Here is a 16,607-nt window from a genome sequence, read left to right as displayed (position 1 = left end):
ACAACTTTTAAATCACTTTAGCACACGACACGTTTGTCTGAGTTTTGTGGAATCTGTGTACTGCAGCTGAAGATTATTTTACTAACCTAACCACAGTGTGGTCTTTTATCCTACACTGGTGTTTTAATTTTTCGCTAAAATGTAATATCCTGTAATCAAATTACAGTGCAACCTACTTGCAACTTCCTTGCTCTGAGACAAATTACATCTCCAAGCTGTGTTATGTGGTGCATGGTTATATTGCTGTTTATTGTGAAAGACATCTGGCTGAAAAAAGCTTTGTGCTGCTTTAGAGTGAATCAGAATTTCATGGGACAGAAAAAATGTAAACACGTCATTCTGAAATGCCTCGCTTAAACAGTGCCCAACTTGCTGGAAATGTTGTGTAGTGATTTTTATATAGATTGTGTGTGATATACACTGAGTGTACAAAACATTAGGAACACCTTCCTAATATTGAGTTGCTCCCCCTTTTGCCTTCAGAACAGCCTCAGTTCGTCGGGGCATAGACTCTACAAGGTGTCGAAAGCGTTCCACAGGGATGCTGGCCCATGTTGACTCCAATGCTTCCCACAGTTGTGTCAAGTTGGCTGGTAGTGGATCTCTACTCCGAATAGCTCGTTCCATCTCATCCCACTGATGCTCAATTGATTGAGATCTGGTGACTGGGCATAACTGCAGTAAGCTGAATTCACTGTCATGTTCGTGGAACCATTCCTGGACAATCCTAGCCTTGTGGCATGGGGCACTATCCTGCTAAAAAAAATCCATTAGCAGATGGATACACTGCTGCCATGAAGGGATGCACCTGATTGGCAATGATGTTCAGATATGCTGTGGCATTCAAACGTTGCTCCGCTTTTATCAAGGAGCCCAATGTGTGCAATGAAAACACACCCCACACCATCACACCCCCACCACCGGCCTGCAATGTTGACACGCGGCATGATGGATGCATGTGCTCATGTGGTTTTCTCCATACCATAGTCCTCCCATCAGTGTGAAACAGTAGGAACAATGATTCATCAGACCAGGCAATGTTTTTCCAATCCTCCAGTGTTTTTTTTCCTTAGCCCACTGCAACCGCAGTTTCTTGTGTTTTGCTGAAAGAAGTGGAACTCTGGTTGTCTGCTGCCATACCCCATTCGTGTCAAGTTACGACAAATTGTCCATTCTTTTATGGGTCTTTGGGCACCAGTGTTGTACTGGACTGTCAGTTGACTAACTGTAGCCCGTCTGTTGCTCTGCACAATTTGTGTCAGCCTCCTTTGGCCTCTTTCATCAATGAGTCATTTTTGACGACTGGCCTGTCGTTGGCTGGATGTCCTTTGGGCGGTGGACCATCCTTGATACACACAGGAAACTGCTGAGTGTGAAAAACCCAGCAGCGTTGCAGTTCTTGACACACTCAAACCAGCACGCCTGGCACCTACTACCATACCCCGTTCAAAGGCACTTAAATTTTTTGTCTTGCCCATTTACCCTCTGAATGGCACACATCCACTATCCATGTCTTAATTGTGTCAAGGCTTAAAAATCCTCCTTTAATCTGTCTCCCCTTGATCTACACTGATTGAAGTGGATTTAACAGGTTAAATCAATAAGGGATCATAGCTTTCACCTGGATTCACCTCGTCAGTCAATTTCATGGAAAGAGCAGGTGTTCCTAATGTTTTGTACACTCTGTGTGTGTGTGTATGTATATATTAGTTAAAAGGTGTACCCATTATTGTACTTGAAAGGCATCTGTGGTGTCGTGTCCTGATCAGAGTTGGTCTGTGCCCTTGAAACTGTACAACCAGATACAGAAACTGCAGTTCAGTGCTTCTTTGCACACTTTTATTTAACACAAAACAAAAGGTTTGAACAAAACACTTCAAACTAAACAAAAGTCTTCAAAACACACCAAGCTGTGCTATCCGGTACCCAAACAGAGAGCACAACCTGCGGCTCTCTCTCCTCACGCTCTCTTTCTCTTTCCACACTGTGCAAAGGTGACCCTAGGCTGTTCCTCTACACCTGAGCCAAGATGGCTGCCAGCCACAGAACACAAGCACACACGAAACTTCTGCTCTGCCACACCCCTCTCCCATCCTTAACATTACTCGAGTTATTATGGTCTTCAGCAAAACTTGTTTAGAATATTGGAACAGATTATCTCCAGATCAAATGGTTGTCTTGCAAAGAGGTAAACATTCCTGACCACATGACAGAGCAGTTGATATCACAAGTATGTTTCTGTGACATATGACAGTTTTACTGTACTAAAGCTTTTTTATATATAAATGCAGAAGAAAGCTTTCATCCTCTTATTTTTCAACAGCACATACTGTAATTACATAAAATAAGTTTGAATTGAATATTCAGTTGAGCTGCATTTTTTAAACACAGACTAAACTTGCCGAATATATCCAGCATTTTGTTTGTACCGTACTGTAGTTTGTTGCAAGGGTATGACAGCTTTGGTTTGAATAATACAATAAAACAAATAAAAAGGCAACTTAGACAGCATTTTTGAAAAGCCCCCTCTTTGTCTCAAAACGATCTAAAATTATAATAAATTCTTACGCTTTTTTTAAGTTTTACTGATATTGAATGGTTGTCTTCTACATTACATTTAGGAAGCCACGTTGGTATTTGATACTGTGCTTCTTGTTAACTATTTTACTGCAGACATAACCAACATAAGGGCCTGTCTGAAAAAAGTTGTTTCTGATAGCTCATCTTTGAAAAGCTTTACAGTATCCTCCAAGAGATGCCGATTCCTGTTGGAGAAAATGTGATATCGTAACCTCCTTTTATTAGTTAGTATTGTGTTGCTGGTGGGATATTAGATTCTGTTTACCTGAAATGTTGAAACTTTCAGATAAACACTTAGATAAAATGTTAACATATCATGAGAAGCCCTCAGTTCGAGAGTTAGTATTTATGATGCGCCACAATTCGTTACTCTGGATGCAACTGCATGTGTACAGCATTTGTGTATACCGTAATGACTTTGAATAAATATTTGATAAATAACTTCACACTGCACACATCCTACTGTATAAATAATACAGCTGACTGTTTGACATGCATATCTTTTGATAATCATTAAACGTTTAGGAACAATTCAAAACGTTTAACACTTGGAAAAATGTTTAAGCCAATAACATTTGTACTTATCAGGATTTCTTCCTATGGCACACGTGTGTCCATCAAGGAGTAAAAACTGTTTTGTAAATGATCATCATTATAAAAACTATTGGTCGTCTTTACTGCCACGTGGGTGTGGGGGGTGTTTTTTTTTTTTTTTTTTAATAGTCATCTTTTTGTTTTTCAGCTGTGTGGGGAACCTATACAAGTATGAGGTAATATTATGGTCTTATCTTTTAAAATTTGCCATTGTATATTTAAAAATGACTGTTTTTATTGTTTTAATTCATAATTGCTAGTAAAATATGAAAAAACTGGTACAATTTTTCTGTACTAGCAGTACATGATATTGTGATTTTAAATACTTGTATTCATTTCATGTGTTCTTTAGACGTTGCACATAAAAGAACCCATATAATTAAATATACTCTCTGGCCAATAAATTTAAAGAATGGCCTTACTAGGAAATAAGACCCATTGCATAGCAGTTTGATCCATTCCTGGTTTTACTGTGACACACCTTAATAATCAAGCTTGTAGTAAAACCTGGAATGGGTGAAACTGCTGCTATATGCAGCGGGTCTTCTTTCCATCCCTGCTATACAGGTCTCGCATGTGCAGTTTTGTGGAAAGATATGTATTTTCATTTACAAACATCTGGCACTAAAACAGGATAAAGGAAGTTCTCAGTTCCCATACCTTATTCTCAGAAACCTGTTAAACTTTCACTTCCTGGTTCATTTCACCCCACCCCCGTGTTCTGAGTCGAATCGTGTTACTGGCTAAAAGCGTGTCAGTCAGTAGGAGAAGCAGCTGGCTGGTTAAACACAGGAACGATACTGTTGAAGAGGTGGGGACAATTTCACCCTCTAGTTAAAATGACTAAGAAAGTGCAACACAAACTGAAAGCATGGTTTGCAAACCGAGATTTCTTTATCCTAGTGTAGCAAATAAACAAAACACGTTTATTTCATACGTGCACATTTGAAACGTTTATAATGAATGGAAGAGGACAACAGGTTTGATTTATGGAATTGTTTTATTAGCTACAGCCAGTTTTAATTAACTGTTTTGGTCAAAGGTCTATTATTATTATTATTATTATTTATTATTTTCTGTCAACATTGAAGAGTGTCAAGGAGGAAAAGGTTTTTAATTCTGTTAGTAACCACAACTCTCCTGTGTTCTTTGTGCTGTAGGACCATACAAGAAAATGGGGAACTGCAAATTGAGAGGAAGATTGAAGAGGTTGGTTCTTGTTTATTTCTAGCTTCAGAGTCTGGAGGGTAACATGTTTTTGCTTGTCGCATCTATCAGTACTAACGGTCTCCTCTGTAATGTTTGTTTTTTTCCCCTTTTATTAAATTTGTTCTAAAAATAAAAATAAAAATAAATAGCAGACAGTTGTATTTTGGAAATTGAGGCTTTCTTTCTTGGAATCTCTGTTCTGATGTCATTTCAAACCACTGCAAGAATAATTTGTGTGATTTAACTTAGTATTGCTGGTTGATCCCTGATTCTGCATGCCAAATAAAAAAAAAAAAAAAAGCGTACTGTTTTTAAGTACGAATGCTCGTATGAGAATACAAGGCCTTTTTTTGCACCTAAGTTTGACATTCTGTCCTTTTTTAAAAAAAAAAAAAAAAAAAAAAAAAAAACATATATGAGATGAATTGTCCGATCTGTAACAAGTCAGAATGAATACAAAAGTGCCTTTTCCACAGACTTTGGTTCACTCTGATCTTTCTATTTGCCTCTTAAAGCCTTGAATTTTTACATGCCACAATAGTTATATGCATACCAAAAGCAAAGGTTATTTTAAATAAATAAATAAACGACTCACAAAGATGTTCAACATAATTATGTTGAATGTAATTGTGATGTACATTTTTATTTATTTTTTGCAGGTAATTGCACCCCTACGGGAGAAAATCAGAGATTTGGAATTCAGGTATGTTATGTGAAATTAAATGACAGTAGTTTTGACACCCTGCATTTCACACCACAAGTGATTTCTTGTCCTTTTGATAGTGATTTCATTTTTAACTGAGAGAATGGGGTGTCATTTGAGGTGAGGAGACTTTTATATTGTAAAATGGCTTCTGTAAATCATTTTAACTTGATCATTTCTTAAATACGTTGCTTTAAAAAAAGAAATGGCAACTAAATAGCGTAATGAAAATTGGATAAGTGGTATTTAAGTACATGTTAGTATCATTGTAAAAATATATGATTGAGTTTAGTATGTTGAATAACTTTTGTGTTCTCAAGATACATGCAAAATATGAAGTGTGACATACAAATGAAACATTATGCAAAATACCAAGTTTCATCACAATTGGACAAGTGGTTTTCCAGATGCAAAAAAGTGTAACATAGACATATAGATATACAGATTACCCCCTCCACTATATCATCAAGGATCAGCAGCTTGAAGACCTATCCTACAGACTGAAAAGAGTAAACCTATTCCAAAGAGCCAAACAACTTGGAGTCATGAGCACAATGTGTCAGACAACAAGGAGGCTTTCGTGAGAAGAATGTGGTGGAGTTCTAGTTAGGTATCTTTCGATACCCAGCATTACCACGCGGAAGAGCTGCAGCACGTAGCTTACCAGAGAGCATAGGAACTGGAAACAGGAATGGAACAGTATATTATTGAAGAATGACAAACCAGCTCCTTAACAATTCTCTTAAAGAGGACAATCCAGGATGAAGAGCCTATAATGTACCCCTGCTCCCTGAATGTATACATTCATTGACAGTTGAGTTTTGTGTAATTTTGTCTTGCTAGGTAGCTATCATATGGGCTGCAATGTATTGGGAGAAATGACAATGCAGGTAATGCTGTTTGGGAAGGTTCTCTGAGTGGATTGTGCGAGACATTTGTACACAGAAGAGCGTATCACTGGGCTGGGTACACAAAGGCAGAATGACCGGACAGAGGGTCTAAATGTCCCTATCCAAAGCATTAATTCTAGGCTAAGCTTCTTTGCATTGTTTTTAAATGGGTTGTTCAGTGTGTTACTCTTTGTTTCTCAAGAGTCCTGGATTATCGGATATGTCATGTGACTCTATGCAGTCTAGGCAGGAAATTAAAATACTACAGACTGTAAACAAGAAAACGGATGTCTCTTAAAAGGCTAAAAGTGTGTCTGCAGCAGATCACCTAATCCAGCAGCAGTTTTACACAGTGATAGAGGTAAGCTCTTCTGTACGTCCTGCAACGTTACTGTAGATCACTACCGAGAATCAGCTGTTGACAGGCATTTAGATTCAAGTATTCACCGAAAGAGAAAGGAGGAAATCCAGAGCAGTACCGTGACTGCTTCACTTGCAAAATAAATTTAAAAAACGGAGTCTTCCCTGTTCTTAAAGTCCACTGAAAACCGTGAAACTCATTCAGTTTTGACCAGACAGAGGCGTTTATTTACTGGAAAAACTGGATAACCAAAAGTTGCAAGTGGTGAAGTGATTCCTTCCTTAGCCCAGCTGAGTCACGAACACTTGCCTGAAGATGCCGAGTACCACCAGCAGGAGACTATGGGAATTGGTAAAACAGTCTGGTTGCTTGTCAGTGGTCACTGAGAGTCGACTGATGCCCAAGATCAGTATGGGTTACGCATTGCATTTGTTTTTCAAGCCCTAAATGGTGAACATGCAGATACACTTTACCTACAGGCTGTTAATTACAACACTGTTTCACAACCTATTGTAAAGTGCTTGAATAACTTTGACGATTATTTTTATGTCAGTGCATTTATCTCCTATATTTTATGTTTTTTTTAAAAAATAAATAAATAAATAAAAATAACCTGTAGACATAATTTATAAAATAGTTCTGTGCACATTCCGCAAAATACGTGACACTGCTGTGAATTTTAACGAACAGGGCCTTACTCATGTGACAAGTTCATTTCCTGAAGCTGTAGTAACCAAAGCTATGCTTGCTTTTCATTAGCATGTTGATGTATTCCAGTGATCCGCATGGAAACTGTGTGGCTGTTAGTTATAGGTCTATTCATGTAGCAATTCAAGTGAAAAGAATTTCCTCCAGTCATTAACAGAATAATCTCTCTACTGCTTACACAGAGTTGAGTGGTTTATCCAACTGCAGCAGTTCTTTGTATAGTACATTTAGAGACGGGTGTAGGCCAGCCATGCGTTGAAGGTTTCTGTCATTTGATCTACCATTTTGACCATGTTTACCATTACAGTAATTGTTTTTTGCCACATCTGTCTCTCTCAGTGACCATTTTCCCTTTGTTTTGCCATTGCTTATACACTATGATGATGACCCAAGTCTTGGGTAGCCTACCGTAGTGTAGAGCTGTGTCTCTAGATCTCTTTATTTATTTATTTATTTATTGCCTTTTAACACATATTTGCATTTGCGTGTGCTTGAGGAAGAAAACAAAAAACAGATTGGATTCCCCCCCGCAAACAGATTGATAGGTGTACAGACACCATATGACATTCTGTTGTCCTATAAAGTTTCAATGGAAATATATTATATATATATATATATATATATATATATATATAATATATATATATATATATCAATATATATATATATATATATCTAATTAATTAGCTTCTTAGAAAGAAAGGACAGTGATAATTCAATCTGTCATGTAATTACTTGTTGCATTGAGGTTCATACTGTATACACTGTCTAAAGACATGCTTGATCTATTGTGATCAGACATGGAGAAGAGTTGCTTCACACAATTGGTTTATGTTCATTTTAATTATTTATTTATTTATTTATTTTTCCCAAGTTTCTCCAAGAAATACCCTCCGGTAAAGTTCCTATCTGAAAAGGACCGCAAACGGATTCTAGTAAGTGGTGTTGAACCCTGAAATGTATATAAAAAGCTTCATTGTTATTAAAATTAATGTGCTGTTTGAAGGATTATTCTACAGATGTGAAATGGAGTACGGCTCTTGGTTTATAATACGTTTTTGTATATAATGTGTAACAACCGTTTTCACAATAGCTCAGCACTGCAGACCTCTTTGGTGTTCTGGTTAAAATAGCTCCACTCAACTAACACTGAAACATAGTTTATAGTAAGGTTGCCTTTTTTGCAGAGTTACTTAGAATTGAATCAGTTAATGGTGTTGAATATTAGAATTAAAAAACTTTAAAATGCATCTTCAAATACAACACCTAGTTTTCTTTGAATAGTTAGAAGAAAAAGACATGTGAGAATCGAATTTATTTCTCTTTTGTTTGCTTGCTACTAATAATTTTAAAAAATGTGTCTTGGAAATGACAGTTTTTGAAATATATTCTGTTAATTAGGATCATAAGGTTCCTTTTCATTTTCATTTAGCTCTTATCGGCTCCAACAGTGTTTGTTGTGTTTTTTTTTGTTTGTTTGTTTGTTTTTTAAGAACACTGAGGGTTTTGAAATTTGCCCAGTTTTGATGACAGCGCAAAGCATTAATGTATTAAGGTTGCTTGATCCCTAATGTCTCTGGATTGTAGCGTCCTGCGTTCCTTCAGACGTCTTATGCTCTTATTTGTCCTTGCTATAATAAACGATGTAAAAACTGAGGAGGTTACACTATTTGAAAAGAGATTTTATTCTTTTAAATCTACGCTGTCCCTGTTTTTGCATTCTTTTTAGGATGCTTTGAAGAGAATGTGTGTGTGTTTTTTTTTTTTTTCTTTTTTTTTTTAATATGTAATTTTTCAAAGTTTGACTACACGATAAGTGTGTATGTGTATATATATATATATATATATATATTAGGGCACTGGCTCTTTGGCTAAAATAATATATATTATATATATATATATATATATATATAACAGATACGTGTGTGTGTGTGTGTATATATATATATAATATATATATCTATATATATATATATATATAAATATGTGTGTGTGTGTGTGTATATAATATTTATATTTAGAAATGTATAAAGATATACTGTATATTGAGACCCATATAGAAATACTGTATCCACTGATAAAACAAGCCAATAAACACCGGAAAAACTCTGGAAATTGTTAATCTATTCACGTTGACTTTACCCTTTTCCCATTAAAAATAAATAAAACCGACTACAAAAATAATAATAAATACATTTCCCAGTGCTGCTGGGCAATGTCCCGCCTTCCTGACTTGCATCTATCATTGATTTGTTTTGAATATTTTAAACCCGTCCCAACTACTGAGTGACAGCACATTCCTACATTTCTATTGGAGACTCCGCTTGCAAGATTTAAAACGAGATTACAATCAGGAATGGATTTAAAACTGTATTCTAGTTAAGATAAGGAGGATTTAACACAGAATTGTGACGAAATATACAAAAATGCCTACACACAAAAACCCCAGAACAATGTGGCCGTGACCATAGAGATTTCGTTGTTGAAGACAGCAAAGGAAAGAAGGTACAACTTAAGTGTGCAAGTACTGTCAAGTTACTATACATATTTTGACACAAAAAAAAAACGCTCAAGCATTTTGGAAAGTAACCGAAAACACTAATTTCATACAGTATATAAAAAACGAAAACCCCGAAAAAAACGATTAACATAAAACTCGACAATAGCTGAAAATAATCACCGAAAAATACAATTAATAAAAGCCGAAAAACAGAAGCCCTATACTGTATGCTTTCAAAACCCTATTTCTACAATGCAAATGTGGTCTTCAAACAGACACTGCTGATATAATAAGATTGGTGAGCTCTGTGTTAGGGCGCAGCTACACTGCTTTTTCTCTGTGAACAATTCACTTACCGGTCAATTAAATAAAAATAAAAAAACCCTGTAAAATCAAGTGGGTTTGCTTTATATCACTAGTTAAAATGTATTCAAACTAAAGGGCCAGCTTGGCTGTTTCCATTTTTAAATGTGCGTATATTGATGTCATAGCAGTGACACTGCAGAATTGTTTTATTCTAAATAATTGGCACACCCTAGTACATTGTCTCAAAGCACAAATGTAAGCGGCTTTGTATATAATGTGATGGTTTTCTCAACTTTTGTTTCGGATCTTCTGTACACAGTATATCTGAGTGTGGCAGAGATATTCAATTTATACATAACGGTGCAGAGCAGACTTTTTTTTTTTTTTTTTATAAAAGGCATGGTATTGGTATTTGTGACATCCCTGTTTTGCCCTCACTAGCCTAATAGTCACATCCCTATTCCCCAAGTAAATAAAATGGCACATCTATCTCCATGCAGCTAACTGGAGGAGCAGGGTTTGTGGGATCCCACTTGGCTGATAAACTCATGATGGACGGCCATGAAGTCACGGTGGTAGACAACTTCTTCACAGGCCGTAAAAGAAATGTAGAACACTGGATTGGACATGAGAACTTCGAACTGATCAACCATGATGTTGTTGAACCACTGTACATTGAAGGTGGGTCGGATGCATTTGTTAGTTTTTATGTGAGCAGCCTCCCTCCAGAAGACACATCCCAAAACATTCTCCTCTACCTCAGCAGGTGTTTACAGGTGCATGAGCCAGCAATCAGGTATTTTGAAGCTGTGGCTTGTCAAGTAAACTACCTTAAATGTCCTGTCTGATGAATGTAGCCTAATATTTAACCATTTTTTATACTTCTTAACATGTTGGTGTGTTACAGAACACCGTGCAAAGTTTACAAGAAAAGCATTGCGTTCATTTTGACGCGTTCTGTATTGTCCATGTCACAGCGTTTTATATTTTTTAATCTATTGCTGACACTTTAAATTTTTAATCACACCTCATGGGTCATACGTTTAATTGGGAATACATTTCTCAGCCTTTACTCGTATTTGGCAGGAGTAAAATAATGTTTTCCAAGGATTGCAGTGCATCCAGGTTATGCTCCCTCCAGCAATGCTGGTTTTCTGTGTTTTTTTTTTTTTTTTTTTTTTTTTTGCAGTGAATCCAAATTTTTATTTATTTATTTTATTTTGTTTTGGGGGTGTGCTTTTGGCCCCTTTTGTATATATGGCCATAATGTCTTTATTTTGTATCCAATTTTGTTTAAAAAATAGATAAATAAATAAAAATTCCCATGTTCCCTACATGTTGAAGTTTCATTGTGCACTGTCAGATCTGAGCTGGCCATGCTTACAAACAGTAAATGTGTTTTTCCTCTCTTTCTGTGGTTTTTGTTATCTGTATGGAACAGGGTGAGTTTCAGATTATTTCACTTTTTAATGAAAGCCTACTGTGTGCACATTACAGTTAAAGAGTTATAGCCACAAAACTAACAGTAAAAAAACAGGTGAAAATAGCTCTTTCTGTGCTTTTGACACTTTGAGCCATTGTATCACCTTGTACACAAACACACCTGCATCAGTTGTTTGTAGTCTGAGTTGTGATTTAAATGCATTCATTTTCACATGCTTGCGATACTAGTAAATTTCCTACAACTCAAAAAAATATGTGCAATATATTCATGATGCAAACAACGGTGCGTAATTTGCAAATTCTTTGACTAATGGCCTTTGGTTCTTCTTGTCTCCACTGTTGTTCTCTGGTTATGAAAGCTTTTACAATACACTGTACTTTAGTACAGCTATAGAAACAGTTTGGTTCAGTTTAGCTATCTACAGTACAGTGCAAATTAATTGCATTCTTATGAAACGTGTTTAGTTTCTTTCATTTCGCTTTACATAACTGGGCAGTTATTTAATTGGCATCTTTTTAGCTTGAACATATACAGTATTGCAGCTAAGCAATTAAGCCTTTGGAACATGTCATTGTTAAAAATGTCAGACCATTTTCGAGTGAAAAGCTAATTACAATATGAATGGTGTCCCATTCATATTGCAGTACAAAAGAAGCTTGCATATTGGCTGTGGGTAGATATAACTATCTGCTGTAAAATCTTATTTAGATAAAGACAGCTATTAAATTGTCAGAAACTGATTTTCTACCGTACACAGCACATAACTGAGCCAACCTTTACTGTGAAAAGAATAGTTCCTCTTTCATGGACATATACGTCAATATTTCTAACTATGTAATCATTTAGTACTTCCCAATTCAGTCTAATGGAGCCTAACACCTATTCACAAACATTTTACAACGCTTTTAAAGACTGGCTTGTTACAGACAGCAGCCTAAAGCCGCTTTTGTTAAATGCATTGAACTCTGCAGTTCATTTAGCTTTTTTTTCATAATTACATCCATTTCTAAATTCATTTGTATTCTCTTCTTAGCAGCATTAACATTATCTTTGGGCCCTGTATTATAGTGCTGAATTTCTTTTTCAATTTTATTTATACATATGTCATGGATATCAGAACAGAGAGCAAGGGTTATGTGAAATGTCATTTGGGTAACGGTACAGTAATTGGTAGTTATATGCGTGGCTTATAATATGACACTCGTTTTCATCACTTCAGTTTTTACTCTTGTACAAGATTTACTCTTAAGTACTTGAATGTGGTTTTTATTCAAAATCCCCACCCCTAGCTGCTACCTAACTGGATGCATATTGTGTTTTTATTTTGCATTTTACTTTTATTTTAATTAATGTTATATTGAAATTCAATAACCTGTGTTCAACAACATCATTGGACCTATGTCTGATAACTGGAATCAAGATTAGATCTTGAGGGGGTAAAATATGATGAAATTGTAGAATTGTTTGATGTTGAATCAAGGAAAGGTTTGGCAAAGAAAAAAAGGTTCAGTGTTCATTTTAATGCATCAGATACACTTATACAGGTAGAGCAGCTAGCAGATGCATTCAGTGATACACTTGTACCTTGTACTTCACAAAACACTTATTTTAATTATTTTAAACTCTGAAAACCTTTCGACACCGATAAGAATGCATCCGTCCCAGGTCTCTCTGCAGATTTCACTTCTGCTCAGCATAAGTGAACTGGCAGAGTAACTTTAATAAAGAGGCAAGTTCACTGGGGGTGGGGGGGGAATACTGTTTTTTAGATTTGTTTATTTATTTTTTAATCTTTCGCATCAGTACAAAGCCATGCTGAGTTGTAATTACTTGTTCACAGTGCAGTACTGCTGCTGCTGTTGTCTTAACCCTGCTGTACCCAACGTGGGGGAAAATCTGCTGTATACATATGGTCACGTGTGATCATAGTGGGTATTTGTGTGAATGTAATTAACATCACAAAATACAATAAAACAAATATTAACAGTGTCTTGCTGTTCGACTTAAACCAAGCAACAGCTTTGCAGATGTAATTAACACAGTGGGCCCAATTTTGTACTGTGGGGAAGAATGGCCACCACACACAAACTTAAAGGATAAAAATGATGAGCGAATGAAAATAAGGCATTTTTGCTCCGAGACAGAAACCCAGCTGAACACTAAACCCATTGGTGTAAATGTCTAACAAACTGTTCGCATGGAAATGTCACAATGGCTTTTTTTTTTTTTTTTGTGCTTCAAATTTAACTTTTTAGACACAGCAAAATATTCCGACTTAGTGCAGTACATCTTGTACACTTAAATCTGAGAACTGTAATACTGCCCAAGCAACTGGTTCTGACATTTAACAAATACACATCTTCATTTTCCAGGAATTTATTAAAAAAACATTTTTTTCAATATAAAATGATAGTTTTCTGCATTGTTTTGTTTGTTTGACTGTATATTATTTGATGACCAGATATTATATTTATCATTTTATATAGATAGATAGATAGATAGAATTATATATTTTTTGTTTGTTTTATACAGTGGATCAGATTTATCACCTGGCCTCTCCTGCATCTCCGCCAAATTATATGTACAATCCAATCAAGACTCTGAAGACCAATACCATTGGAACGTTAAACATGTTGGGTGAGTTTAAGCAGGGTGTCACAATTGTTTACAGTACAAGCCCTGTGTCATAATATTGTAAAGAAAATATGAATGTGTATTTATTTTGCTGTCTGCCGAAGCCTAGGTTATGCCATTTTTACGGGTCACATTATGGTTATTTTAAAATTTTACATATCTTGTCATGGCCATCTCTGTTTACAACAGAAGCAATTTAGATATTCTCGTCATCCTTGCTTTTTTTCCCATAGTAATTACTTATCAAGCTTACAAAATCATGTGACAGTGTATAGGGTTTAGACTTCATAAATGTACTATCTCGCACCTTTTTAATATAAAATTGAACATGACTGTGGGACACCGAAACATGAATTTCATTGGGTGAAGCAAACAGACACAATTGTTTGCTTCAATCTCGAGTATGATGACTCATGATTGTTTGTTAAATTTGCTTTAATTCTTTTAATTAATGCTTAACCTTTACAAACGTATGGTGTTTAGCAGCACCGCCTTTGCACTTATACTAAATCAACAGGGGAGCCCTTTTAGGGCACCTGCGTGTGTTGTGGACACTTTTGAACAGCTTAATTAATGTCTCTGTTTGGGGGCATCTGCTTCTGCAGTCACATGAATGATCTTTGTGATAAATGGTTTACATATCCACAGGATGAATACATATTAATCGTTTAACCTTGAACTCGGACCATAGTGGTATGGGTGTAATTGTAGCAAATGTGTTTTGTTTTTTTTGCTGTTCCAACAGATGTGTTTTTTTTTTTTATTTTTTTTTATTTCTCACTTGAACATGCAGATTAGCTCATGCTGAAGTCCATGTCTCTTTTATTGCTAGCTGGGTTCTTTTTGATTTTAGCAAATGTAAGGAATTTTACAAAATGTAGAAAATATCCATACAGCATTCGATGTTTGATTAAAATTGATTTATTTCCCGCCCCCCCCTCAGGTTTAGCGAAACGTGTTGGTGCTCGTCTTCTGCTGGCCTCCACTTCTGAGGTATATGGAGGTAAGAGAGAACCGATATGGAGTTAGTGTTCTGAACAAGCAATAGGGAAGCAATTGTTTGTTTTGTTTTTTAAATTGCATAACAGTTTTATGTATATATCTATATGTAAACAATAAAAAAAAAAAATACAAAATAAATCTGAAAGTGAATTGTATATTTGGGATGTACACAAAAGGTTTAAATGATTAAAACATTTGTTTTGAACAAAATCCCTCCTTCAGCTGTGTAGCGCATATATATGTACACTACACTACAAGACAAAGATGTCTATCAACTAATGTTGTTCAGCAATGATACTTTGTATTTATTTTAGGTTAGCCTTTATATTGATCCTTTTATTGTGTGGCACTTGGCATATACCTTGACCTTTGGAGTATATATAGGGCTTGAAGTTTTCAGTTTCAACGGATAACTGAAAAAAAAAAAAACCCCTGAAAAGAGAGATTTTATATAAATTTTTTGGCAGTATATTTTAAATAATGTCAATCATGCACTAGTCTTTCTAGATAAAGAAAACAGCTTTCAGAAGGCATGCAGTGTGCAAAGACATTACTACTGACCAATCACACGTAGTAGAATACATTTGTTAGTGACTTGTGGCTGGGGAGGGTTTGAAAAAAGACTCTACAGTGTGCTTAAATTTAATCTTTTACTTCTCACAATTCTTGGATTCAAAATACTTGTAGAGTTCTACATTGCCTGAATCCTAAATGTGGACATCCTCACTGCAACACAGTTAGTTAACCTTTGTATATGTTTATGAAACGTACATGCAATTTATTACAGAAAATGAAAATGGATGCGTTTTTGAGTGGTGTGTTTTATTTTTAATAACCGATTTGGCGAAATAATGATAAATGTTAAAAAAAAAAACAAAAAAAAAAAAAAAAAAAAACTGAACTTATCAGAAAAAATTAAACTATTAAAATTCAAGCCCTAAAATCTGTCCTCGTGGAACAGAGGCTTATTGAGAAATGATGTAATTCTACATGATTGTAAAGAGTGCTGAAGAAGCTAACCCAGTTTGTGATGTCAGACCCAGAGGTGCACCCTCAGAGTGAAGAATACTGGGGCCATGTGAATCCAATCGGTCCCAGAGCCTGCTATGATGAGGGGAAGCGAGTGGCAGAAACCATGTGCTATGCCTACATGAAACAGGTATGTACTGTTGCTGGTGTTTCTTTTCAATCCTGTTCTTTCACCAAAGAGAGCTAATGTTTTTACTTTCTTCATTTTTATTTCATGTATGGCACATTTTTTGAATAGTCACAAAATGTGTAATAATCACACTTTACAATTTCAACAGTAGTAGATATTCAGTAATAATAATCCAAAGTTACAAAAATTATTGCAAGCTATGCAGATGTTCAAGAAATGTGTGCTGTAGTTTAGTGCTGTGCTTTGGGGTAGTCTTTTGAGAAGTATTGACAAAGCCCTGATTATGGTCTCTTTATGCCTGGTATCTTTGAATAGATATTGAAGTTTGGTCTGCAGTGCAGTCCTTTTTGTATTGTACTAGCTGGCGACACGGTTTGAAATCAGCCCATCAACATGGGCTTCGTTCTGCTTATGTGTGTTTATGTATTCATATTAATACTGGAATGTTGTTCCCAACACTGCTGCTGGTTCAGACACACACCTACCTCTCATTCCTCTAAAACAGGCAACAAGTGCA

General features: G+C 35.8%; 1 protein-coding gene across 1 annotated transcript in view; it reads left to right on the top strand.

The window, feature by feature from the left end:
• Positions 1-16,607, top strand: part of LOC121320709 (UDP-glucuronic acid decarboxylase 1-like) — a 33,191-nt gene that overhangs the window by 5,261 nt on the left and 11,323 nt on the right. Inside the window, exons 2-9 of the mRNA XM_041259284.1 lie at positions 3,323-3,350; positions 4,335-4,383; positions 5,043-5,086; positions 7,920-7,980; positions 10,352-10,532; positions 13,828-13,932; positions 14,873-14,932; positions 15,969-16,090. Of these exons, the coding sequence (XP_041115218.1) occupies positions 3,323-3,350; positions 4,335-4,383; positions 5,043-5,086; positions 7,920-7,980; positions 10,352-10,532; positions 13,828-13,932; positions 14,873-14,932; positions 15,969-16,090 (650 nt within the window). The remainder of the gene's footprint in view (positions 1-3,322; positions 3,351-4,334; positions 4,384-5,042; positions 5,087-7,919; positions 7,981-10,351; positions 10,533-13,827; positions 13,933-14,872; positions 14,933-15,968; positions 16,091-16,607) is intronic.

This window comes from Polyodon spathula, chromosome 9 (assembly GCF_017654505.1).
Source record: "Polyodon spathula isolate WHYD16114869_AA chromosome 9, ASM1765450v1, whole genome shotgun sequence".
In the NCBI taxonomy this organism is placed as follows: domain Eukaryota; kingdom Metazoa; phylum Chordata; class Actinopteri; order Acipenseriformes; family Polyodontidae; genus Polyodon; species Polyodon spathula.
This window is presented reverse-complemented; position numbering and strand designations above follow the sequence as displayed.